The 27,618-nt window shown below is 38.1% G+C and overlaps 2 protein-coding genes across 3 annotated transcripts; both read left to right on the top strand.

Moving 5' to 3' along the window:
• Window positions 1-3,242: 3,242 nt before the first annotated feature.
• On the top strand, window positions 3,243-6,145 carry her8a (hairy-related 8a). The gene is made up of 4 exons (XM_056268570.1): window positions 3,243-3,392; window positions 4,163-4,258; window positions 4,416-4,494; window positions 5,008-6,145. Exons 1-4 carry the CDS (start codon window positions 3,330-3,332, stop codon window positions 5,475-5,477), a joined length of 708 nt encoding a protein of 235 aa, XP_056124545.1. The 5' UTR covers window positions 3,243-3,329; the 3' UTR covers window positions 5,478-6,145.
• Window positions 6,146-9,911: 3,766 nt separating this feature from the next.
• gal3st4 (galactose-3-O-sulfotransferase 4) lies at window positions 9,912-27,183 on the top strand. 2 transcript variants are annotated; one of them, XM_056268613.1, is made up of 4 exons: window positions 9,912-9,993; window positions 24,026-24,136; window positions 24,829-25,138; window positions 26,048-27,183. In XM_056268613.1, exons 2-4 carry the CDS (start codon window positions 24,030-24,032, stop codon window positions 27,035-27,037), a joined length of 1,407 nt encoding a protein of 468 aa, XP_056124588.1. In that variant the 5' UTR covers window positions 9,912-9,993; window positions 24,026-24,029; the 3' UTR covers window positions 27,038-27,183. The 2 variants fall into 2 exon arrangements, with proteins under 2 accessions (XP_056124588.1, XP_056124587.1); XM_056268612.1 differs by lacking the exon at window positions 9,912-9,993 and adding an exon at window positions 23,104-23,401.
• Window positions 27,184-27,618: the final 435 nt, after the last annotated feature.

The raw sequence follows: 27,618 nt of genomic DNA, 5'->3' as shown, positions 1-27,618 counted from the left end.
CTCTGAAAATAAAATAAAAAACGTTCATGCAGGTCTCATGCTTATTGCTTAGTGACAGTTTACATGACCGCTATCATAGCTAATAGGAAGAAAAGATAAGTGATAGATCACTCGCATATCATGATGACTCAAAAAAAGAAAAGAGAAAAGGAAGCCACAAGTCTTTTCACCCATCTGGGTGAGTTGCTGTCTGCATGCACACTGTGTGCAAAAATGAGTGTTCTGTAAAGTAATTAGAGGGCATTATTTTTTCTCACATATGCATTTATGAGAAAGTAAATGACTCATTTAGCCACTAATGTGGAACCACTCGTTTTGTTTTCAAAAAGGACTCTCACTGGGAAGCCTTTGTAATGTGTTATTTCAAATCAAACATGATTGTCAAATTAGGATAATTATTTACAGTGAACATGTTCTAAGACAGTTAGATTAGAGCATTATATCCACATTTACATATGTGTAAAGTTTCTACATTTTGTTAACGATTGATAGCCTTTTAGTTGTAAGGTACTAATGCAGCAGTGGTGTTTTTGTTGTATTTTTAAATGTTACTATTTGTAAGTACTTGTAAGTGCATGATAATTTAGCATGTGTTTAATTTTGAAATTTTGTTACTTTTCTATAAAATAACATGACACATGTGCTTAGATATATTGCTTAGAAAGTTTTGCTATTAGTATTGTTAAATTGTTAAAAACCCTCTTTCCTGCACGTTTCCACACCCTTCCTCCTCTCTGCCACATCCGTTTGACCTGGTGCACTTAGCTTGTTCTGAGTATAACCAGTTCCTTTAGGCTAAGTCTTTGGTATAACGCAAATCTTCTCATGTGTAAATATGTTAATAAAAGTGGTTACTATTCTCTTTTTGCAGTTTTAATTATTGTTATCAATCCATGTGATTTTCTTCTTGAGATGCAGAGAAAAAAAAACTTGTCATAAAAGAAGCATATTTCATTGGACAAGCAGCATTCAGCACTGGGGTGAATTCAGGGTGATTGGGACACTTTTTGCCATTGAGATGACTGGGGAAAGTGTCCCAAAAAACCTGATTTCACCCTAGATCGCTTATAGAGTGAATAGGTCCAATTTTCAGGGATGAAATCTTGATACCAAAATAAATAAAGATGTTGGTAACATTTTACAATACGGTTCATTAGTTAACATTAACTTTAACATGAACTAAGAATGAACAATACTTCTTCAGCATTTATTAATCTTAGTTAATATTAATTTAATATACATTTTTAATTCATTTACGAATAAATTATTAAAATCAAAGGTTGTATTTGTTAACATTAGTTAATGCACTGTAAACTAACATTGACAAACAATGAACAGCTGTATTTTTATTAACTAACATTAACAAAAAATAATAAATAGGCTACTGTAACAAATGTATTGCTCATTGTTAGTTCATGTTAATCCATTAACTAATGTTTACTTACTAATGAACCTTATTGTAAAGTGTTACCAAGATATTGATACAGATGCATGTAAATACCCACAACGTGTCTTAGTGCTTGACTGACTTACCCAAAAGTGGCCCATGGGAACTATACATTGTATACTTTCTGAATGCAGAAGTTCTCGAGGCCATACCCATCAGAGCCAGGAGCATTATCAGCGAATGCATTCTTTTTGGACTCTAACGTCATTGTTGTAAATTGAGCACCCCCTGGTGGTAGATTAAATCAAATATTTTACTAGTAACTTGTATTATGGAACACATTTGTCGAGATGTCTGTCGAATTAACTAACGTTGCATTAGTAACGATTAAGGGCCCACATACATAGGCCCTATTATCGGCTATTCATGATCATGTTGATTATTTTTTGTTCATTTATTGTCGATATTCTGATAAGAACATTGCCTTCAAATAAATCTTAATTTTCCCCAAATAGACTATAAACACGAAACCAATTATTCAGGAATGAAAACTTTACAGTGGCTTACTTAGCCTAGGCCTATACCTGTACAGTGTTAGTTGGCTTAGGCCTATAGCAAATGTTGCAGACCTCAAAATGTGTGTTGCTGTGAAAAACCTATGAGGTCATGATTATAAGAAAATCCGCAATATGAGTGTTTAATGGTTCCGTGAGCCACTGGAAGCCAAAGTTTGAAGCTTTGAATAAACTGATTTGTCTTTAAAAATTGACGTTTACATTTTTTTTTTCATGTAGCGGTAGCCTATTTAAATGTTAGACTATTCATTTAGGGTGTAAATTTTTACTTTTTGAAACTATATGTCTATAGGCTTTTTTATTTCCCAAAAACGTTTCCGTTCACAAGCAAACAAACATTCTAGGACTAATGTTTAATTTTACACGTTTTTGGTTGGTGACAGCAAACTGTCAATTGATCACAACCAATTCTCCTATTTAATCGAATCAGTCTTTCCGTGGGCGCTGTGTTTTTTCTGGGCTGCTGAAGAGTTTAAGATGGCCATTAGAGATTTGGCACCCTGTCTATTATTCCGTTGACTGTGGGTCATTATGGCCGGACAACAGCAGAAAAAGAGATCTTGGCGTGCCTCAGTGGAGTGTGCCCGTCCCATAGGTGAAAAGAACAATGGTGAAGGGGTAGAGGGGATGGGTCGCGCGCTGTGGAGGAAGGGGTGGGAAACTAGGAGATAATAGTTCTTCCACTGTGAAAACACTTAAAAACTAAGATTTCTTTGCTATTGTTGCGCGTTACCATCCTCCAACCTTTACCATCCTCTTGTTGGGGTAGCGGATACCCCATTCTTGTTTTTGTTTACATATTGAATAACATTGCATCTAAAATTCAATAGTGAAATATATGTTTTTAAATGCAACGTGATGCATTTAATGTCCTTACCTATATGCTCTATAACAGGTTAAAGGACAGAATTTAAGAGGATAATAAACTATTTTTATGAATCCACATACCATACTAATGTAATTTTTATAATTTTAATTTTTCCTATTGTCCCTAAATAAGAGAGCCACTTTCATTTTTTTTCCTGTTGAGTCAAATGCGTGTAACTATTTCTGAAAGCGAGTCACTTGTGAAATCAAACTTTTGAACTCTGTGCTTCATCTCAGTGCTCCAGCACTATGCGTGGAACGTGGGATTCGTTCTATTTAATAGGCCGAACCCGAGACTGTGGGAAATTGTGCAGCAAAAAGCACCCATGTATTGTCATGGTAATTTCGGTGGGTGGAGGTTTGAGGGGGAGTGCGAGTAGGCCTACATGTTAAACGAGGTTAAGTGAGCTAGTTTTATCAAGCCTACGCCACCGCAAACTTTCAGAAATAGTCGTGGGAAAGCAAAAAAGTTTCTTATTTTTAACTAGAAGTGCAGAATAATGACGGCCTCCAATATCGGCAATGGCCCGGAGAAGAATTTCAACGCAAAAGAAGAGCGAAAGGTAGGCTATGTGACGACGCTGTCGTCATTTTGTGTTGTTTTGTGATGTATGCAACTATGGCAAAATATGAAGGCCTACATTTGTTCATAGGGTATAGAAGTAGAAAGCGTATAAATAACTGAACATGAAATAGGGACATTTTTAGACAACCTTATAGAGCAGCTTAAAAAAGTTATCTATATACACATATTCCAGACGTGCTGTTCGAGTGTCCTCTGATAATTTTATATTGAATAGAAAAACATAAGACTAAATGTCAGAAATAGCAGTAGCACTTAGTCCACTAAATGGGCTATTTCATAAAACAATTATATTGTTTTGCAAATCTAAACATTGTTTAGTATCTAGATGTTGAGTAGTTCCTAATGAATATGTAAACCTTACACTTGAAAAGATATTGCAATTAGCATGTTTTTTGTTGTCATGTAGTCTTCTTTAAATGATTTGCTCTGATTGGCTGAAATCAGTTGATACATTTCAAGTAGGCTACTGCTGTAAGAGTTTGACAGTGATTAAGTATTGAATCTTAAATAACTACTGACATGACTGAATAACTTTAGTCAAGACTTTACAGTAGTTTATGTTAAATAATCTCATTTAATGAACTCATTTGGGATGTCCAGAGAATATTTCACACTTCAGACATCTACCTTACAGAATTGGCATGTGTATTGTGAGTCTTGTATTGTCAAATTGGTAGTGAATTAATCCCTTGAGGATGTCAAATGAATATTTCATACACACTAACACCAGCTTGTTTAAAATTTTAGCTGCGGAAACCCTTGATAGAGAAAAGACGCAGAGAGAGGATAAACTCAAGCCTTGAGCAACTAAAGGGTATAATGGTGGATGCCTACAATTTGGATGTAAGTGACCCAAATAAATATCTTTAAAATATGAACACTCTTTATATTTTAAATCTATTTGCACCAATATAATTCAAATCATTTTAATACATTTATAATAATAAAAAAAGAAAATAAATTCATTTAAATGGCATTTTTCCTTTAACTTTTCCCACAGCAATCTAAATTGGAGAAGGCTGATGTTCTTGAGATAACAGTTCAGCACATGGAGAACCTACAAAGAGGTCACGGACCAGGTTAGGCAGACTTTCTGGGCTAAAACCATTGTAGCCTACTTTTTCCACCCCGTACATTTTAAGTTAATATTATTTTTAAACATATAAACAAACTCTACTGATCTTTAAGGGGAAATGTATGATTGTTTACATAAAAAAATAAATTATATACATCATATTATTAAAGTATACAACTATATTTTTTCCCCGATTGACTTCAATGTACATGTATTAGAATAATTGTTAGTTTTAAGAATTTAGTTTTAAAAGTATGGTAAAAGATCTATAAACAAGATCAGGGGCATAGATATGTAAATCTATGTGTACTGATGATGATTTGAGGGGAGTAAATGGTTTGCCTTTGCACTGTGCACTTTTTTTTTTTTGCTATGCACTGAGCACTTTTGTATTTTTATTGCCTCTGAATAAAGACTTTAGATGATTCTTTTTCTCAAAGGAAACTGTGTGCACGATTTTATTATGATTACATTGGGTAAAATCACTCCCATGCTTCTATTTTGCTTTGATTTTCAGGTGGTAGTCACAGTCCAGGCACTGGGTTTGAGTCTCGACAAAGATACGGTAGCGGGTACATTCAATGCATGCATGAGGTGCACAACCTGCTCCTGAGCTGCCCTGGGATGGACAAGACTCTGGGTGCGCGTCTGCTAAACCACTTGCTGAAATCTCTTCCCCATATAAGCACTGAGGCTGGTAGCACAAGTTCTGTTGGCACCCCGAGCCCAGTTCCTCTGTCCCCGACCCATTCCCCTTTAAACCTGCCTTCCTTACAGGCTCACCCTCTCCACCTGCACACCCCTCCATCCCCTCCATCTCCTTCCCCACCCTCCAGTCCCACTCACTCGCCCAGAGTCCCACTGATTAGAGAGAGACCCCGAGAACAGCCCTCTCCCCACAGGTCTCCTTCCCCTCAGTCTCCAGCACAATTGGCCCTTCCCCATTTCTTTCTAGGGGCCGATCCTTCCATGTGGAGGCCCTGGTAAATGAATCTAGCACCCCCCCCATTTGCCCTCCCCTTGGCCTTCTTGGCCTGCCCTCCTCTACCTAATAGTTTCCATTACATTTGATCTCTTGAGAAGTTGTAGTCCTTTCCATTCGGAGGGGTGCGTCATATTGGGTTACAAAGTCCCATGGGGATGTGTGGTATCATTTAAAGCACTGTACTGCATGCTTAGAAGCAAATTATGTTATGTGCATGCTTTTAGGGTATGATCATAAATGACACCAAAGCTGCCCTCATTGACTGTATATACTAGTATTGCTACATTACAGGCAAAGTTTAGATTACCTTACTTTGGTTTTCATTTTTTTAACAATTATATTTTTACTAGCTGGGTTTTAGATGTGGTGTATTTTGTACATATAGTAAAAGGGGTTTGTTGAAATTATGCATATTTCTCTACCTTAAATGCAAAACACTAATAGCGACTCAGAAAGGGTAGAATGGACAAGATCATTTGTGAAAAATACTCCATCCTTGTATATTACAAGAAGTGAGGAGTCTGACTAGTACCTCATATTGAAGCAGTTAAAACTGATTTCCTTTTATGAAAAATCAGAACTGTGTATTGTTTTTATACTCTCAAAACATTTGAAAATGATGATGATTATGATAAAGGTGATTTTAAAATAATAAAATAGACGATCAGTCTGTGTGTGCGTGTGTTTTTTTATCTGTTATCCCAGTGACAAACAAAAACTGTTAGAATTTAGATTTTTTAAATTATTTTATTTTTATTTTTACAAACAGCATCACAGGCATTTACTTCTAAATTAATGTACTCAAATTACAATATTTTGTACATCCCATTGTATTTTCACTTATTATGCCAGTAATTTTAACTTAAACAATTTGATCTACTACATCTTATATAATGTTACTTTGCTTTCAATTCAATACAATCAAAAATGAGAACACACTTTTTCGGCTAACTTCCGTATTTTTTTTTCCTACTATGGAAGTAAGTGACTTCCGTCAGCTGTCTGGTTCCCAACATTCTTCAAAAATATCTTTAAAGAACAGGTTTGGAGGGTGAGTTAATGATGACGGATCTTTCATTTTTGGGTGAACTACCCTTTAAGGCAAACAGTATTCTTCCATAATGTGAGAAAATGGTGCAATTAGATAGCACACGCACGTCTGCAAGATGTCTGTTAAAGATCACTTCATCTGGAAAGCATCTGCTGTTTACTAACATCTGATAGACATCTTTAAGATGTCAGTTTAACATACATTCTAAATCATTACATCTTATAGACATCTTCTAAACGTCTATTTGACATCTGACAGGAAACGTCCTATAGACGTATTGCAGATGAGCAAACACTCTAAAAAATACGTCTTCCAGATGTAAACACACATCAACTAGACGTCTCCGTGATGTACGTGTGCTATCTGGGTACAGCCTCTAGATGCCACTATTTACTAGTCACATGCTATGTCACTGAGTTACTAGTCATGTTAAAGTAATTAAGATAACTGCCCCCTACTGGATTATTATCACCCATCTCCCTTGACTGTTACATACATCTAAAGATAATATCTCTATAAAACATAGGCTACTTATTTCTGTCTACTTAAGTCTGTCTAAAATTCTTGTTTAATATTAACATTTTTATCAGGCTCCTAAGGTTTCTACCCAAGCACCAGCATTTCTGAATTGGCTGAGGCTGAGATTTAGTGAGTTTGAAGTGAAAGTATTTGATGAACGTAGAGGCTTTTGGCTTTTAGAGGCGTTTACATCGGAGGTCTTCATATATTAAGCGTTCTAGCCTAGTTAGAGTGTGGGAAAACGCCCCCTTTAAGGACTGTGTAATTTTTCTGTGAAACAAAAGTTTTTGTCTAGAATAGTTATGTTTTTAGTGACAGTGACATTAATTATAAACCAAGTATTAAAAATGTCCAAAGTTTTCATGTTATTATATTTTTAACAATTAATTTGTTGCTACCGTTTTGCCCTTGGCCCACAGGTGGGGTAAAATCCCCCCACTCTGACAAAGCAATTTGTTTTATACATTTACAGCAAAATCATAGTACAAGTAGGCTAGTTTTAGATTAAAATTTAAAAGACAAGCCAAAATAACTGTAGATAAATATGAATATGTATTAATGAAAGCTGAAAATCAGCCTATTTGAAAAAATATTGTTAGCTGATGCAAACTGGCTAGCTAGCTGATGCTAACTTGTCTTGAGGTAATTTTGAAATGTAAGTCCAAATATTTGTATTCAACCACCTAGTTAGATTACATTTAATGTAAACAACGGATGTGATGTTTAGAACATTGTAATTGCAGTAATTATGATAGTGGGAAGCGACTACCCCAAGTGGATGGGTGCGTTTTTACCCCACAGACTAGGTTTGGAAGAAAAAAATTGTCAAGGCAAATTGCCCCCACTCTTCCCTAAAGTGTGATTTAAGCAGGTTTGGGATTAGAGCAGGCATTGGAGTTTGAAAGTGAACAGACAGTATTCAGCTGGACGCATATTTAAGTGATGTTGTCGACCTATAGCTGGATGTCAATCATTAATCTGATGCAGCATTGACAAAGGCTATATATTCCACACAAAAAAAACCCTGTTTACTGGAAATGAAATAAATAGGCTAAATAATAATAATAATCATTAAATCTGGAAACCATGTAATGAAAATTTTATGTAGGACTGTATAGACCTACAACAAAAGAATTGACAGTAGCCTAGTATCTCTCAACGCCTCGTTTTACATTCCTGAAAATTAAAAAGGATCCATATGTTCAAGACGCGAGTCACAATTGCGGTAATGGAAAACAGGCATTTTTTCTTGTCATCGTCAATCATCACCAAATGACAATATAATTTTAGATGGAATGAGTTAGGGTTCCAGCTGTTTCGCCCAACATGTGGTTCATTAGGGCCACCGGTGTGTTTGGACACGTCCTTGACAAATGATCTGCACCCACTCTTGTTCACCATGCATCCAGGTGGCAACTGACCATTTCAACAAGACAAAACAGGATTGGGATGGCCAACATTTATCTTCCAACTGGCCCTTTTGTTGAAGGAACAAGGTTGCTAAGTTTTGCTTATAAAGACTTTCATCTTTTTGTCTTTAAGCTTGTGAGGCCCATACTCAAAACATTGGCCAAGCATTATTCATATACAAATTACTGAAAAGACTGGGTTTCAGTGACCAGGCTCAGTCTGATTTCAGACGATGAAAACGGTGAGCCTTGTGATCCCCAGATTCCCCTTGAGGTTCATTATTCAGTATCAGCTGGCGGAGCAAGAGCTCAGAGATGAATGGGGCTTTTGTTTGGCTTTGGATATTGTATGTGAGTGAAACAGATGGGGGTCGCATAGTTTGGGTGTACAGTGACACATAAAACCTTGGAGTTGTCAGTTCTTCAGTGTCATAAGCAACAGATCACACATTTATTGCACATTTATTGACTTTATAAAATATGGCAAAAAGTAATACTAGGCATATAAGGCCTTTTGATATCAATTTACATGACTTAAGAATGAATTCAAAGAAAACTGAATATAAGAACATTAAAAAAAGTATTTGTCACATAACAGGTTGATTTAAAATGAACTAGTGAGGGTAAAATGTGATTAAGCTTTATGGAGATATTGACAAGATACACTTCCTAACTTACTTACTCTTTTAACCTAAAATAATAGCTACGTAATTCATGAATTTTATCTTGAAATTTTACACAAATTTATAATAAAATTTTAAGTCTTTAATTTAATTTTTATTTTAAACGTTTAATTGTAAACCGAAATTTTGGTCACGTCCTTATTTATATTTAAAGGCCCACATATAGATACATACACTCTTAAAAATATATTTTTGCAAGAACCATTTTTGGTTCCCCAAAGAACCTTTCAGTGAACAGTTAAAAGAACCATTCTTAGTGTGAATAACATTTTAAATATCGAAAGAAGCTTTTTTACCGTAAGAAAAAACTTTTGTGAAATTGAAAGGTTCCATGGATGTTAAAGAATCTTCAAGGAACCATGTGTCATTAATAAGTGGATTCAATTAATGAATAAATGATGGTTCTAGCACAACTGTCACTTTTATTTCTGCAGTGTTGCAACAAAAGCACTGAAATGTAGTATGGTATTATTAAGATGTTGCAGCAGACAGGATAAAGTTACACTCTCCCTACGGAGTGAAGAGAGCGCGCCGCGCGTGCACGCACAGAGAGCTGACAGACGGGGGTACAGTAATCGATGGGGGTTGGGACAGATGGATTGTCTTAGCAGGCAGACGCGAGGAACTTCTTAAACGAGTAAGATCGCATTTAATGTAGTCTGCAGGACAGTCAACTATCTCAGCGTGGCGGGCTGTTTATCAACACAAAACTTTGTTGTATTTGGTGCCAGTTGGTGGATAACGGAAGACACGCGTAGGCTTGATTCACAGGAATGCTGGAGCTAACATTTCTTTGCTCTTGGAGTTAAGGAACAGCCACAGATTTGCACTGACGCCTCTCTGAGACACAATTTGGGTAAGTAACGTTAGACCTGATAATATAACAAATAGGCAGGGTCCATTACTTCAGCGTCGTCCAGGGTTCTTATATTAAAATATCTGAATCTGACCACACATCAGTTACTGATACAGTTATCTGATAATAGTGATAACGCTGATAACACTGATACTGATCATTATTTTCTGGAAACCATTTGCCCTTCGATTAAGTTTTACACTTTATTCGCTCCTCTGTAGGCTATAGTCTGGCTGCTTTTTAGTCACTTTTATACTTTATCTAGGCTAATTCTGTTTACTTTTGTCCTGAATATGTGTCGGGTCAACATCTAATGACATAAAGCGCCTTTCCGTTGCTATAGTCATCCCGAGTAAATAAGTAGATTATTCGGCTATGGGGTCGATTTGTGAAGGTAACGTTAAGCTTGTTTAGCAGCTGCTAAGTTTCTTGAAGGGTTACTTTGGTCTCATGAATGGCCCGTGGAACAAGGTTGGACTGTTGTCCACTCTACAATTTTCCACACACAAGCAACTTTCTGCAAAGGACCAACTGTTGTCTTGTTCTGAAGATTCACTAAGGGATTGTCTTTCTCACACAAAGCGTAAAGGGATAGTGAATCCTCCAAAAGTGCTGTTATTACTCATTCACCCTCATGTTTTTCTAAACCAGACTAAGCTTTCTTGATTTTTGGAAGAATATCCTGGTCACTTTTTCATTATAAAAATGAATTACGACTGAAGCTGTCAAGCTCTGAAATTATGAAAACAACAATAACAACAACAACAACAAAAAACACCTTATATCATAAAAGTGACCCATGTGGCTTAAGTGCGATATATAAAAATAACCGAACAAAATGAAAATGATCTAGCTCTCATTTGCACATTTACGAGAGAAGTATGTAGAGTTATTTTAAGTTTAATCTTTTTGCTGCATTGGTTGTTATAGCTCACAAAACTGGTCTGAATGATTTGTTCCTGAATTGGACTGATCTGTGAAAAGAAGCAGCAATTAAAGACTGCTGTATTTTATGTTTTTTTTTTTTTAAAATATATTATCTGTATTATATAATGTATTGTTCTAGTCCAGGATTCTGGATGGAAAGAGGTGCACCAAATATTTCCCAGATCAACTGAAATGTTCATTTGGATGATTATGTTTCACTGTTTTATCATTGGTTCAATATTACCTGTGTTTTGTTTCTTGAACAGAAAACATGGATGGACCCTTTTCAGGAACCATCAGTTTTAATTTCCACTCACAAATATTTTCAAGATTGCTTTAACAGATTGTCCAATCATCCCTCATCGATGCTTATTACCTGGTGATGGGCCAGAGGTCTACCACAGTTAAACGAAATAGGGTTTAAGTCTATATATAGGCATGCATGTAAAGGACTACTGGTACCTCAAGTTTACATAAGCCAGTAAGCCAGCCTGTAGAACACTTAAAAATGGGTCGCACCTCTGTTCTGATTGGATCCTAGACAGCAAGGAAAAAGTGCTATGCAACTAACTGTATACTCATGTATTGGACAGCAAAATAAATACACGTATCACGTTTTAAAAGGGAAGAGAAAACGCTTCACTTACCGATTGTTGTTGACGTCAAGGGCTGTGCATCAGTAGCCAATTTAGGGAAATGCCAACATGGTCAGGTTGCGTGACATGCCCTCATCCTCAAAAAGCCATGAACAAAACTAAACAAAAGCTAAAATGACCCGGACTAAATTAAATATGTGTTCACTTTCAGCTAGGATCAAATGTTTTGTGCAGTGAAATATTGGTTGCAGAAAGAATGAAACCATTATATTTAAGAAGCATATAGAACGGGATGCTCCGATCAGGATTTTTGCAGCCGATACCGATTGCCGATTTCTTGTCATGGTGATCGGCCGATACCGATCCCGATACCGATGCTTAATATAAGACAAAGATAAATACAAACAAAATGGAGCAGTCTGATGCAGCCCACAAGGTTTAATTAAACATTGTCCAATAGTAAACTTTGGAGGACAAAATAAACATTTAAATACCTAAAATAGAGAGTCTGATGTAACTTAAACCTGGTCTAATACAAGTCTAAGCAGGACAAAATTAATTTAATTAGATTAATTATTAATTTAATTAGAACAAATTGGAGTAGTTTGATGCTACTCATTAGAAGGGATGGGCATTTCAAGCAAAAATAATATTCGGAGATCTGGGTATTATTCGCTTATTATTCGAAAATCGCACCCCTCCCCCATATGCACGCACACATGCATGTATAGGCCACACACATGAGAAAAGCGGAGTGGTGTGACGTTTAAATATAACTTAAAAACATAAATATACGTTTCATATTTATGTTTTATAGTAGGCTAATATAGTGTTCTTTTTGAAAAAAATGTCATATATGTTGATTATATTAAAAGGGAACCGCATGAGATGAGTAGGATCATAAGATGCCCAATATATCGGAAAACATTTGGAATGGGTCAGACATGATTTTGACCACTTAATTAAGTTTTGTTTTGTAGAAAGCCATTCTTTAAAGTGAATTTCGTTTTGTAATAATTGTATCTTAATTTCAAACTATGTTTCATCAACCATTTGCCTGGATTTAATAAATAATAAGCGAAATATAGCAGACAATATAATCAGGACACGGACACGCCGGCGCGTGAACTGGAGCGCGTCTCATAAGTGAACTGAACCTCAACTTGCCTCACATACCTGAGAACGTATAGTTCAGGCTTGAAATGTCTACTTAAAAAAAAACAAAACTATTTAAATCGATAATAAATGGGCTACTCTCTGCTTATGTATAGGCTAATCCGTATGAAGTGTGCATTTCTCTCTATAAGCGCGTTCACTATGGGAAGATGGCGTCAACATCGCCAACTGTATCTTTGCAGTTTATTAATAAACAATTAAAATGTATCATGCTGCATAAACATTACTTTTGCCGGTTCTTTGTGGCAAGCTTTATGCATGCGCTTGATATGCGGAATATAGGCAATATAGCCTATTATGATGACGCTCATTATGGTTTAGTATTTTCTCCCATATATATTTAATTAAATTAATATATGCGATTAGACTAATGGCTTAAATGAACTACTACTAGTCGACTAGAAAAAAACTTTAGTCGTGCACGGGCAGCCCAACTTATTTAACATATTTTCTAACCAGCATGTCACTGCGGGCGTTCTGAGCGAGCAGCGCTGTGGACTGAGCGAGCGAAGCATACTCTTCAGAAAGGCGCTCTCTCTGGAGGACAATGATCCTCCATGTGAGATTCCTTTGAAACATACACGGCAAATAGCAAATTTTTTTCATTGTTTCTCGACACATCATAGCAGCCTAATTCCACACCGGCGATGACATGACTGCCAAATCATTTAAGTCCCCACGCATCATATAGGCTACCTCCTCACGTTTTGACGTCATCAAATTGTGATCGGTTTGTGAGATCGGCCAAGTTGAGTGAGTACCGATCGAGTCATAAAATGTGATGATCGGCCGATACCGATCTCCGGCCGATCGATCGGAGCATCCCTACACTCAAACTATAAGATGCCTGTTGGAACGGGATCTGAACACATAAAAACAAATAATCAAAAAGTAAATTAAAAAACAACAATTATGCATAAATTCCAACTATGCATTTCATGTTAATTTTATACATAAGAAATGTTTACCTTTTTGTTACATTTTGTTACGTTTGCCCAATACATATTTTCGTTTGTCACTTGTAAAATCTGGGTCCTGAAACAAAAGCATGCAAAATTTAGCATTTAAAGGTTTCAACTAATAAAAGATATGAAAGCTATTCATCACCATTTACAGTCGCCTTTATATATTACCTTTATGCACATAATTCAAGCTACAGGCAGCTTATCATCAGATTCACTTCATTCTAAGAGAGGCAGTCTAACCTACTAATGCAGTGGGATAGGAAAGGGGAAGTGAATATGTGTGACGTGTCAACAGTCAGAACCATGCTTGGTTTACAAATTTTCCATTCAGACAGTTGATAATCAATGTGAGGATAAAGGTTCTTTATTGACATTGATTGTTCAATAAACAACCTTTCACATACATGGAATCTTTTGATTGAATAAATGGTACTTAGTGGAAAAAGGTTCTTTAGATTATTAAAATGTTCTTTGCACAAAGAAAAAAGTTCTTTTAAGAACTGCTTGCTGAAAAGTTCTTTGGGGAGCCTGTGGCTTCTTTGGTTCTACCGCATTGCTGTGAACCCCCTTGGAACCTTTATTTTTAAGAGTGTTGCAACAAAAAAGTTGTGGTTCTTTTAGTAAATGTGAACCAGAGACTTCTCATTTTAATAAATTTTTTTTGTATCAATACTGTTCCTTAGCAACTTACTACAAGGCACTATTCCAGCAATTAGCGTAGTGTAAGCTGCTTTAGAAAAAGCTGCTAAAGCTGCTAAATGGCAACTAATTGCATTAAGTCATCCACAAATCCAATTGTGCATCCAATATTTTTACACAAAGATGTCCAGCATGTTTACATTTACTTACAACAAAATGGATTAAGAACATTAATATCGCCAATGAGGTAAAAGAGGTAAAATCCAGGAAACCAGATGCAGGGAATCTAAACCTGACGTCTACCTTGTTGAAATTCATACAGTGCAATGAGTCCTTGTTGAAAATTGCGTATGAGTCCTTGAAAATTTCGAATGAACCATTTGCTTGTTGTTAAAGGAGTAGTTCACTTTAAAATGAAAATAAGCCCATGATTTACTTGCCCTCAAGCCATCAGAGGTGTATACATCTGGTGTGTGTGGGTGAGTAAATCGTGGGCTAATTTTCATTTTAAAGTGAACTACTCCTTTAAGGGCGAAATTGACCTCTTAGGCAAAGAGCTGTTGTGAATCAGGTACAGGTGCTCGACTACTGAGCATTTTACTACAACCTATAGACTGTAAAAAAATATGGATATAGTGTCCGTGACGTCACCCGTAGGTTTCTCAAGAGCGTTTTTGAAGCCTAAAGTGGGCGGGGCCGGTCGTCACCATCTTGGCACCGCGTCACTTCTCGTCACTCCCGGACAAAATAAAATGGGCAAAGAGCATAGACAGTATAAGAAGTGGACAGAGCCATCTCATTGGAACTCAGTTGAGACAGTTGAAGCCCATTTTTAGCGATTTTTGAGCACTTCCGTTCCTGACGCGCAGACTCAAACCGACTAAGCTTGATGACGTGAGCAACCTGTCTGACAGACGTTAATCTTCTAGTAGCTGTGCGTGAAAATTGCCAACGTTAATCTTGCAGAGACGGGGAACTTGAGCAAAGAGTTCTTTGGCGTGAGTGAGCAGGAGTAAGTATTCCGTTGCTTTTATGGACTCATTATCTATGGGCTTCTCCCTTGACGGGACGTCCCCCGATTGCCTGCGAGCTTCTCCTCCTGTCTGTACGGTAATTTCTGTACAGGGCGACAGAGAGTCGAGTGGTTATGACGCAATCGTTAGCCTATTTTTACTAAATCTGTTTCTACGGGGCCATAATGTAACATAGAAGGTAATGGAGCCTTTTATACATTGTCGTGTTTCTTTAGAAATAAATAATGGACAAATGGAGTCTTTAAACGCCTCAGATGTAAAGTTATTCGCTGTCAAAGTGACGCCAAAATGAATGGGAGTCAATGGAAATGCTAACGCAAGTGAAGTTCTGCTACAACATGGCGGCACCCTGTCGGCTTCAACTTCCAGGCGACGGATAACCCCCTTCGCAAAGAGGCGGGACGTGGGTGGAGCTGAGGTGCTAATGCTATATGCTACTGGCCTCACGCTAAAGTGACAGTTGATTGAAGAAGTAAAGCCAATAGTTAAAGTTCATGTTTTTGCCCTTCGAAATATTATAATAGTTAAAAGACGTAACAAAGTGAGACTGTGTATCGTGATGCATTATTATTCTGCTAATTAAAAATGTATTATCATGCAGTAACTTACAATATTGCTCTGAGTTTGTGCGTGTGACAGTGATTCATGCGCATACATGTCAGTCAGCATGGCATCGCACGTCAAGTTCGTAAAGAGCTTTATTCAGTCCATTTTAAAATCTGATTTTGGCCACCTCTCAATTTCTCAAATGGGTTAAACCAAAGATATTACCTCAGAAGTTCAAGTAAATGCACTAGAAATCCACGCTCGTTCAAGGGTGTGCATCTAACTTAATGTTACTGCATGGACGGAGAGAAAACACTGACACCTGCAGGATTTCATCTGACGGTACTTTTTATTTAACACTAAAAAGTTAAATAAGCATATCTGTTCGGTGAGAGCAAAAGTAGCGCATAACGAGGGTGGTCTCTATATCTATAGAGGTTTTTAGCAACGAAATTGTCAGACATCCATTAACGTTAGTGCATGCGAGGAAAACAACTGGAAATACAGCGCTGGTTGTTCTCTCCATACTCGACAACGACGGAATCCAACAGCGTAGGTGGAGGTATAATGCTTGTATTAAATTGTATGAAATAATCCCGAAAAAAGCACAAACACGGCAGAGATGGCAAGTCCAGCAGCTGCTGGAATTAGCTGAGGGTGACGTTACAGATAGCAGACAAACGGCCGCAATCCACCTGTCACTCAAGTGGCCACGCCCTTAATTATGCAGGCTTAATATAATTTAAAGTCCCCGTGAACCGGAAGTTGCAAACGAATTTTCTCCAGTGTTGTGACGTATTTCCGAGAGAAACGGAATACTAAATGAGGCAAAATGGTGGGCGTGGCTTTTTCCCCAACTAGCACCTGATTGGATCTAGAAAAGTAGGTGTTTTCATTCAGCCTGTCTACTGTCAGTTGGAGGGGCTTGATTACGGATGTTAAGAAGACGCCCAAACCGTGAAACCTACGTCATCAGGCAAGGTCCTCCAACGCAGAGGGGAGGGGAAATTTCAGATTTTGATTAAAGATTACAAAGCCAAAAAAATTTTTTGTGTGGATTGACTTGCATGGATGAATTGTTCACCACAAAACGATCAATTTAGGCAAACAAAGTAAGTATGGTCAATTTTGAATTCATGGGGACTTTAAACGGATGAGTTTGAAAAAAATTCACCCCCCTCACAGTTGTCATGAAGGGCAAAATAAGCTATAAAGACCAAAACCACTTTTTGCTCCAGGCTGTTTTTCTGCTGTAAAGTTGGGTATTTTAACATGGGGGAGATGCAGATTTGACTCACTTTTGCAGCCTGCCTCAAGCGGTCAGTAGATGAATTGCAGTTTAATTCACTTCAGTGTTGGTTTCAAGAGAGAGACAGGGAGGTTGCCGCTTGTCCATACCTTTGTGGGGAAACAAAAAAATAATGTGTAAAAAACAAAAGCACTGATGTTGTGAGTAATGTGCATGCTGTGACAAAACAGAATCCTTTCCCTCAACAAAATCCGATCACAGGTCCGATAAGCGGTCACATACAAGGTGTAAATGGTCATCTGTCTCAACTGACCACTTGTGATCAGGGCCTCAAAAATAACAGTTTTGTTAAGAAGCTTTTGGAGCTGCTTACTTGGATAATGCTTCCAGGATTATTGAGTGAGTGTTATTGGTTCTATTTTGAGCTATTGGTCATCCCAAGAATCCCTGAAGGAGTTTTGCAGTTTTATTAGATTTCATCTGGTGAGTGGGTGTTAGTTAATTACATCTTTAGAGGACATGCCAGTGTTTCTTTTCTGCACTGCTATTCAGCATCTCTTTGTTGCATTGTCCTCACTCTAGACAACACTGAACACAGTGCAACACTGCAATCCATGATGTCCGATTCCGATTTGAATAATTTCTTCTGCATAAACTCTTTCTCTTTCTTATAATCAACAAGCTTACATTTCCCAGCAAGCAATAGCCGTCATTTCACTGTCTAGGTTAACTATTGACCCGATATAGTCCGGCTATATCGGTTCAATAGTGCAAATGTATCTTAGCTCTTTGCCTAACAGATAAATTTCACCCTTAAAGAAGTAGTTGCACTTTAAAATGAAAATTAGCCCATGATTTACTCACCCTCAAGCCATCCTAGGTGCATATTTACATTTTCATTTTAAAGTGAACTATTCCTTTAACAACAGGCAAATGGTTCATATGGAATTTTCAACAAGGACTCATTTCACTGTATGAATTTCAATAAGGTAGACGTCAGGTTTAGATTTCATGCATCTAGTGTCCTGGATTTTACATCTTTTACCTCGTTTTTCTTCTTTTTTTACCTTATTGGCGATATTAATGTTCTTAATCCATGAGTAACCAATAGCCTTGAATTTGGTTACATGTCGTTTTTGCCCAAATAACTTGCGAGAAGATGTATGATATTCCATCATAAGCAAAGTCAACAGTGATTAAAATGTGTTCGGTTTCATTTCTTTGACATGTTCTATGCGTAGCCTGTGCATCTCTTTGGCTATGGTTAAATTTTCACTGACAGGCCAAATTTTGCATTGTTTTAGCCAAGACGTCATGGATGTGTTTAGATACCTATAAGACATATTTTAAAAGCAAGATTGGGCATGCTGGGTTAGATCTGGCTCCATTTAATCAACAACCCTGCATTTTTTTCAATAATCCATTTATTGGATGCTTCAATACAGACATTGCAACTATTAAATTGGTATCAGATCACCGATGAAAATTAAAAACAAAAATTAGTAGCCTACCATGTCTGAGAATGTTTCAATAATTTGTTAACTTTTCAAGCTATCTCAAAGGCCAATAGCTGACCAAAGCAGTGTCCGAAATCGTGTAATATTATATAGTAGATAATGATGTGGTTTTTTGAAAAATTACTTTGCCACCATTAAAAAAAATATGTTTTATATCAGTGGTTCCCAAACTGTGGTACGTGACAGAGGGGGAACGCAAACAACACCCTGAGTAAAAACAGGGAAAATGGACAACAATTAGGCTACCTCATCTTTTTTGGTCAAAACTGACTACTGCATCCACACAAGCAGCGTGCATATGATGTAGATGGTTGCATGCATATGCTGCATTAGCAAATCGTCCTACATTACTGCCATTCTCGACATGTACTTTTGTAAAAGTAATCCGAGCAAGACGAAGACATAGGCTAAGGAGACGAGCTGAAAAGATTTTTGCCACAAGAATCACACTTTTTCAGTTGAGTGAAAACGAAATCATTAAGCGTTACAGATTAAGCAGCTACGCAATATTACAGTTAGGCTACTGGAAGAAATCAAAGATGACATTGAATCTCCAACTCAGCCTTCACATTCCATTCCAGCAGTTGTTAAACTCCTCGCTACATTACAATTATTGGCAACAGGATCATTTCAAACAGTCACTGTTATGATGATAGCAGAAGAACCCAAGCGCAGACGGTAGACAATTACACAACGTTTATTATAACAGAAAAACAGGGGAAAATAAAGCCCACGAGGGGGCAAAACAGAGGCAATACAAACGAGGGATAACTAAACTAGATAACACTAGACTATAAAACAGCAAATACAAGATCAAGACGTTCTTCAAAGACAAGGTACTCACAGGTAGACTCTCACAAAGTGTGACACAATGAACCGGCACAGGACAGCAAACACAAGGGGATGAAATAGGGGAACACTAATGACAAAGACAGGTGAAGCAGACTAGACAAGGACAGGTGAAACTGACTAGACAATAATGACGAGACGAGGATAACAAGGGGGGGTAACGTAACGAGACAACACAAGCACATGGCTCAAAACACAAGACCATGTGCTTGCACACAAAACATGATTCTGTCATGATCCTGCCTCAAGACTAGAGAAAATCAAGGACACGAGGGCAGAATCATGACAGTCACAGCATCAGCAGTGAAAGGAGGAGGCCCATTCAATACGCTGATTTCACGCAGCCGCCATTTTGAAATGGCTCCGGTGGGAAGAAAACCGGAAGTGTCACCTTTAATCATAGGAGAGTCGCGAATGCGATGGCGTATTGTTGTGTAATGTAGAAATTAGTTATTCTAAAAATGTACATACATTTCTTTCATACTTTAGACTATATACAGTGAAATTCATTTATAAATAAAATGATTTTTTTATATATAATTCAGAACGTAAAAAAAGAAGCAGGAACGAACTATATACATATCCTATATTGGATATTAACATCCAATAGTGTAAATTGCGGCAGCAGCTTCAGGTTGGTAGTCCAAGGCATTGTTGTCTATCTGTACTTCCGGGGTTATTCCCACCGGAGCCTCGCGTTCGATTTCAAAATGGCGGCTGTGTGAAATCAGCGCGCATTTAAATACGCGCAATTTACGGTATAGTGGGTGGGGACAGGCTCTGATTACCTGATGAACTGCAGGTTTGGTACATAACACGCACACTGCGGTTTCACATCAAGCACTTTCTGTGTCTTGGCCATGGCGCCATTAACGCTGCGTTCGCAAATGTATCTGGCCCAGAGAGTGCATAGAGATCAATTTAAAACAAATCTTCGATTCAAAAAAACATACCCTGTGTGAGTTCTTGTTTTTAATGTTGATCATATATTAGCCTATGAGCAAGAATGCATTTTTTTTCCAGAATATCCACACGATTGCAAAAGTGACATTGATTTTATACAACAGTTCAACAAACAAAAAGGTAATATTAAGTGATGTAGGCCTACATTTTAAACAGTATATTGTCAATATTGTTTGCTCTATTTTGCAACGAAATAATAGTTCCAATGAAAGCAACTGCAGAACTGTTGAATAACTGAATGAATGAATGATTCGAAGACTCACTCATTAAGACAGTGACTTAGCCGGTTTTAGTTTCAATTCACATTTATTTGTATAACGCTTTTCACAATACATAGTTTCAAAGCAGCATTACAGAAATTGCATGTCTACAATACAATTTATAGTTTAAGTATCACTTTGATTTTACCATCATTTTGGATTTCTCTATTGAACATTTTTTATACAATACAATATTTATTTATAAAGCACATTTAAAAACAACCAAGGTTGACCAAAGTGCTGTACAAAGCAGAAAATATAATGCAGAGCAGTACAGGACAGTGATTTTTTTTATTTAAAACATTATATTATTACATTATTTGTAATTGCATGAACACTGAACAGCATTAAACAGTGTATATACATCAAGATGCAGCTTGTGCCATGGAAAGATGACTTTTGTTGATACTGATTTCATTTGATTGAACTTATTGATTTAGTTTAATTCATTGCTTTATTTATTATATTAATAATTAAATTAATGACATTTTCAGAATTTGACAAAAATCAATTTAAATGTTATCCCGTAAAGGAAAATGTATGACTGCAGTTTGTAAATGCCTCAGGTGGTACGCCACTCTAAAACTTGGGAACCACTGTTCTATATAATATAAATGTGTGTATGAATAAAATTCGGACATTCTACATTCGCCATGTTGTCACTGTCATGTGACTAGCATCAGTTGCAGCCTTCAATGGGTGCTTCTCAATCAGAAGGCTGCGTCCTAGTAAGGCTGCATGTCTCGGTTGCCACGTCATCAAACTCAGTCAAATCAAGAGTATCCTTCGCATCCCCCAATCACCCACAATCCTTTTCACACATTCCAATTCACAAAAAAAAAAATTAGCAAAAGATGAATCGGCATTGAGCTTGTTCAATTTCACTACATAATGCAAGAAAAAAATATTTTGGAGTTAAAGGTATTATGTTTTATTATGTATTATGTCCTTGGGCGGCAGTGGCTCAGTGGTTCATGTAGGTTGTCTACAAACTGGAAGGTTGGTGGTTCAATCCCCGGTTCCACCTGACCAAGTGTCGAGGTGTCCATGAGCAAGACACCGAACCCCGGCTGCTCCCGCCGTCGGTGTATGAATGAGTGTGTGAATGGGTGAATGTGAGACAAATTGTAAAGCGCTTTGGTGGCCATTGGGTCTGTGAAAGCTCTATATAAATGCAGTCCATTTACCATGTTTTCTTGTATGTGTTTGTTGTATATTAATCACATAATGTTAAACCATGTGTAATGTAAACCACTTGGAGACCACAGATTGTTGCCATTACCTGTGTTGCATTAATAGAAAGCCAGTTTTACTGTAAAGTATTTTTCTAATTATAATTTGAATAGTATTTTCGCATCATGACCGTTCATAATTCAGTCAGCCCTGAGCCCATATGCAAAACATTTATAACGGGCTCCATCGGTTGAAATTGCATTCTGGGCTCCACATCATGCTGCGTATAATCCAATCTGCCCAGGCCCATATGCATGCATTCTCTTCATACCCAGACGCTACGCCACTGGATGTAGGCAATGGCATGCACACTTACTAGACCGTCTCATTCTAGCGTTCAATGCTGAGGAGGACTCTAGCCTAGCCTCCGCAGGACTGGAAGGACACAGCCTCGGAACCAGCCTTCTGTTTGAGAATGCCATACGGCATTCACAAATCCACTCCAGTGGCCTCATGGGATAGTAACGTGCCATTGAATGCACACTTCCGAATCTCAGTGAAAGAATTAGGTCATTCTGTACTTTTCGCTTACTGTTTTACTATGAATTCAGACATATTGCTCGGCTCACATAATGTTTTTCACACACCTACCTGCATGGAAGTAGGCATATTTATGAGTCTAGACTTAGCAAAAGGTCAGGTCTTGATGTGTTTAAGTTAATTTTATGTAAAAGAATAGTTTATCTAACACAGGGATGGGCAATGTCGGCCCTGGAGTGCTGATGTCCTGCAGAGTTAAGCTCCAAACCTAGTCAAACACATCTGAACAGGCTTATCAATGTCTCTAGGGTTACTAAGGCTATACAGGTGAATTTTTTGTTAATAATCAGGGTTGGAGCTAAACTCTGCTGCTCTGCAGGACAGGGACACTCCAGGACCTATGTTCCCCATCGCTGATCTAATAGGCTAGATGCAACAACAACAACAACAAAATTGCATGTGTGCCTCTAATGCTCTAAAAATGTCATAAAGCATCGGAGAGTACCGTATTCGTGGCTATCTCATGGTTATAAGGATGGGTGTGCTGTTTACTTATGTGCTCCGCTTGCAATAATGTCTCCGCTTATCGTTCCTGCAAATCTGGATTTGTGCTTGTAAGCAAAGAGCAGGTCTGACGTCAGACCTCGACTCGCATAGCAGCAGACCGGTCCCTAAACACCGCCCACACTCTCCTAAAACACAAAGCAGTCCCTTTTCTCTATCTTAACCTGTCGAGAAACTAAAGCGAAGCGCATGCATGCACGCCAAGCTAACGGGAAATTTAACGCACTTGACGGCAATCGTGCAGGCGCTCTGTTGTCGGACCATATACGCACGGATGGAGCACTTACATTACACAGACGTCGTCGGGCGGATTTGAAAGGCATCGGCCGAGATGCACCGAGGCTATTGCCAAGCGCCGATCTATAGTGATACCGGCCGGGTTTTATTATGGCTTTCAGACGGTCAGCTCGGTAAGTGTATCAGGCTTAGACTGTTAGGCGCAATCTGTGATTTATGACAGAGGCAGTCTGTCTTTGTCCGAACGAATTCTGCAACATCCTTTCTAAACAAGACAAGGCAAGAGTATAGAAAAAGGCCAATCGCATCTATTCTGTCCCGCAACCTGTTTAATATCCCTCTATACCCGTTTTCATGCAAACATAATATAGTTTGCAATGAAGCATTGGACAAAAGTCTGTTCGCTTTGATCTAAGCCTGAGTGGTAGATAGGGTCCAGACATATAATAGCGACATACGGCATGGGAAAGAGTTTGTAAAAGCAGCCTTTAAGCTTTTTGTATGTGTTAACTGTAGATGTGGATTTGACCTGACAACAGATACACCTGCCTGCTTGTCTCCGTTTTTCTGTCATATTGAATTTCTTCTCCCTTCTCTGGCATAATGTCACTTTTGTGTTTCTAATCATGGCTTAATTCTCCTTTCAAACATTCTATTCTTCGCATGATCACGCTCTTCCCTTTTATTGTCTCTTTGTTTGTCTTTTATCATTTGATTCTCTATTATTGAACATTTCACTCTCCTTCTGTGCTGCACAATATCACAGTCGAGGCTAACAGTTCTCCTCTTGGTCACAGGAGAATGCGGTGGCTGGGATGTTATCGGCTGGGGCCCGTATGGAAAGCACTCCTGGTATTTGTTGTCATCGGTTTTGCTGGGCAACTTCTGGGAGTCATCTTCAACAAGAGGTAAGAAAATGTTTCCATTTCTATTTTCATTCTTTCTAAATATTTCTTCTCCTCTTGTTTACTGTACTCTTTATACAGCATTTATAAAAAAAATTGCTTAACATAGTATTGTCATTTAACACTCAGTGTTAAGAAACAATGTTGCTTAAATGTTTCTGGATTATTTACTGCAGCAAAATAACTTACTTCAAATCAACTGTGACATGTTTCTAAAGGCTCTTCTAAGAAGGAAATTAATTCCCCCCCCTTAGTCATACAGGTTCCAATGACATGAGGGTAAACAATGGAAAAAAATTTTTTTTCATCAAATGCTATTTAGCCAGCCAAGAATATTGTGTAATTATTCTTCTGTACGAGATCTTATTACGTAATTTATTCTAATAATATATAATGTGCCTCTTGGCACAAATAAGTGATTATGCATTCCATATTCTCAGAGTATCTCTGAATTCATTATTTGTGGCTAATCTATTATCACCCGTTTTCTTTGAAGTGTTTATTCTCTACTTTCTTAATCACTTTATCTCAATTATCTCTCTTGTGTAATTATCTGTAACCTGACAGGCCTTTCTGTCTTGTTTAATTTATTTTCCCCATTTCACTGTTCATCCCCTAATTTTTCTGAGTAGAACGGGAGATTCATTTTCGTTCTTGTTATAATTTTTATGTCATTTGTTCTTTCTTTCCATTAGCTGGATGCAGCCAGAGAGGCCTCACTCCCTCTACTCTTTTCCCTCTGACAATTCCCAAGGGGACTCTCTGGGGTCTTGTCAGCCCCACATACACATCATGTTCCTGAAGACTCATAAGACAGCAAGCAGCACCGTTCTCAATTTGCTCTATCGCTTTGGAGAGGAGCGGGGCCTTAAATTTGCCCTGCCTGTGGGGTACCAATTTGGCTACCCGCTGCCCTTTATCGCCCAGAGGGTGAAAGGATACAGAGGCCCTCACGTGGCAGGATTTGACATTATGGGAAATCACATGCGTTTCAACAAACCAGAGGTACAGCATATGGTAGCTGGCATTTTCTCGGACAGATCTGTTGCAATTACAATCTGTTCATACATTTAACACTAGAAGTGCCAGAATTCCATAACTACTAAAACTGCCACAAGCGGTCATTTTGACCGCTTGATTCCAAACTCTATATCTTTAATGATAAATGCCCAATTGATTAATGCATTTATTGTATTAGGATATCTTTTAAAAACAAAACAACACCAAACTGTACATTTAAACAAGATTAATTATACATTTATAAATAATAATATCATTAGTAGCCTACCGTAATTATCGCATATTCACAACAGATAGGCTATATTGCCATATCCATTCAACATAACTCAGAACAAGATAATAACAACTAAAAGTATCTTATTTAGATATTCTGTTGACAGTGAGAGAGACAAAGGTCAACCGCGGGAAATATAACAAAAGAATACCGCGAAATTCAGTGCGGTCAATATGGCCGTCTATGGCCTAAATAGGTAAAGATGTTCATTTGTTTTTTGCCTTATGTGTAAGATATATGAAAAACATTTTAAATGAAAATAAAGACACTTTTAGGAAAAGTCAGGTACCAGCAGGATTTTATTTATTTTTTCAACAAAGTTATTGCAGATATAAAATTCAAAAACGGTCAAAATCACCGCCATGGCCGTTCTAGTGTTAATTATTTTTTATCAAATTAATTAGGCGTCCAGGCAATAAAACCAATTTGATTCCTTAGTATTAATACTGTTTTTCTGGCCTAAAACTGTTTGGGCATCAAATACCTTTCTTTCTGACACTAGGTGATGCTAAAATAAGCACAATTATGTTTTCATTAATAATAAATACCACATAATAATGGAATGTTGGAATAATGGAATGAATAATGGAATGTTATTCTCTTTTTCACTTTTGTTACAGATTGAGAAGGTCATGCCAGCTGACACCTTCTATTTCTCCATCCTTCGAGACCCTTTGGCGCTAGCTGAATCCTCCTATGCCTACTATAAAAACGTTGCCCCTGCCTTCAGGCGTGCCAAAGGACTGGGAGATTTTGCAGACAACCCCTATAAGTACTATGACCCCAGACTCCGAAACAACCATTATGCCCGCAACCTGATGTGGTTTGACTTTGGTCTGGATCATACCTCTAACTTCAGCCTAGCGCTGGTCAAGCGCGGTGTGGCAGCAGTGCGTCGGAACTTCAATCTCATCCTTCTCTCAGAGTATTTTGACCAATCTATGGTGCTGCTGCGCCACGCTCTGTGCTGGCCACTAGATGCTGTGGTTTCTTTTAGCCTAAACGCCAGGCAGCAAGTGCCCAGTGGAAGGTCAGGATGGGTGGTCAAGGCAGCTCCGGCCCCCTTGACTTTAACAGACAAGCAAAAATCAAAATTACGTGAGTGGAATGCTCTGGACTGGCACCTTTACCAAGCTTTCAATCTCACTTTTTGGCAGGAAGTAGATCGCTTTGGGCGTAGTCGGATGGAGACTGAGGTGGCCTTGCTTAGGACCAAAAGGGAGATTCTCACTCGCATTTGCTTACGCGACGGCGGCCGCCCCATAGAAGCCAGTCGTATCCGAGACAAGACCATCCGCCCTTTCCAGAGTGGATTAGTGAAGATCTTGGGTTATGAGTTGCAGTCGGGACTGGACAACGCCACGTGGGAAGCTTGCCTTCGCATGATCAGGCCTGAAATTCAGTACAAAGACTTGCTGGATCTTCGGCAATTCCCGCGAGCCCAGCAACCCCCAGTCGCTGGAGGGCTTCCAATAAGGAGGGAGTCCTCAAAACTCAGGACTGAAGACCATGGGGGAAAGAGGTTTGTGGAGAAGGACTGGGATGGGACCATTCTGTTTCGGAATCAATCATTAGATCATCAGATTAATTCAAAAGTAAGATTTAGATAGTGGTTGCACCTTTTTTGCCTCAAGGTCAGTAGTTCTGACCCATTTTGGCTCCACGGGCCTCTGTGCTGCACTACTAGAGGAGAAGGGATATCCAAGACATACAACACACCACTTTTTCATCGACTCTTCCTCCTCATCTTACCCTTCTACACGAGGAGTGAAGAGGTACATTGCAGTGGCTGGAGTGATATAATGGTATAAACATGCCCAGATGGTGGCCAAGTGCATAAGCTCACTGTTGGTGAGTTTGATATTAAGAATAAGTGAGAATGGTGCTTCCCTGTCCATGCCGAGCCATGGAATGGTACAAAAATAAGTGGTTGTCATGTAAGTTGTGGCAGTGTTTCAAACATACTGTTTAACCCACTCTTAAACAGATGAAGTATCTTTGGTACATAGCGTTCAAAAGTTTGGGTTAGTATGATTTGTTTTTAATGAAATTAATACTTTATTCAACTGGGATGCATTAAATTGATCAGAAGTGACATTAAAGCTGCCGTCGGCAACATTTTTTTGATCATATTCAGTGAAATCGACACTATAATCTGACAGAACAACATAAATAAAGTGGTTTTAGAAAA

This window comes from Rhinichthys klamathensis, unplaced genomic scaffold (assembly GCF_029890125.1).
Source record: "Rhinichthys klamathensis goyatoka isolate OS25496 unplaced genomic scaffold, OSU_Roscu_1.1 h1tg000275l_1, whole genome shotgun sequence".
Lineage (NCBI taxonomy): Eukaryota > Metazoa > Chordata > Actinopteri > Cypriniformes > Leuciscidae > Rhinichthys > Rhinichthys klamathensis.
Note: the sequence above shows the minus strand (reverse complement) of the source record. Positions and strands in the feature narration are given on the sequence as shown.

Bases quoted from the DNA above. Each gene is read 5' to 3' on its own strand.
- her8a (XM_056268570.1), top strand. From the start codon at position 3,330: ATGACGGCCTCCAATATCGGCAATGGCCCGGAGAAGAATTTCAACGCA. The intron at 4,259-4,415 runs GTAAGTGACCCA...CTTTTCCCACAG, and splicing joins TGGATGCCTACAATTTGGAT to CAATCTAAATTGGAGAAGGC. The intron at 4,495-5,007 runs GTTAGGCAGACT...TTTGATTTTCAG, and splicing joins ACAAAGAGGTCACGGACCAG to GTGGTAGTCACAGTCCAGGC.
- gal3st4 (XM_056268612.1), top strand. From the start codon at position 23,379: ATGGCTTTCAGACGGTCAGCTCG. The intron at 23,402-24,025 runs GTAAGTGTATCA...TCTTGGTCACAG, and splicing joins GCTTTCAGACGGTCAGCTCG to GAGAATGCGGTGGCTGGGAT. The intron at 24,137-24,828 runs GTAAGAAAATGT...TCTTTCCATTAG, and splicing joins GGAGTCATCTTCAACAAGAG to CTGGATGCAGCCAGAGAGGC.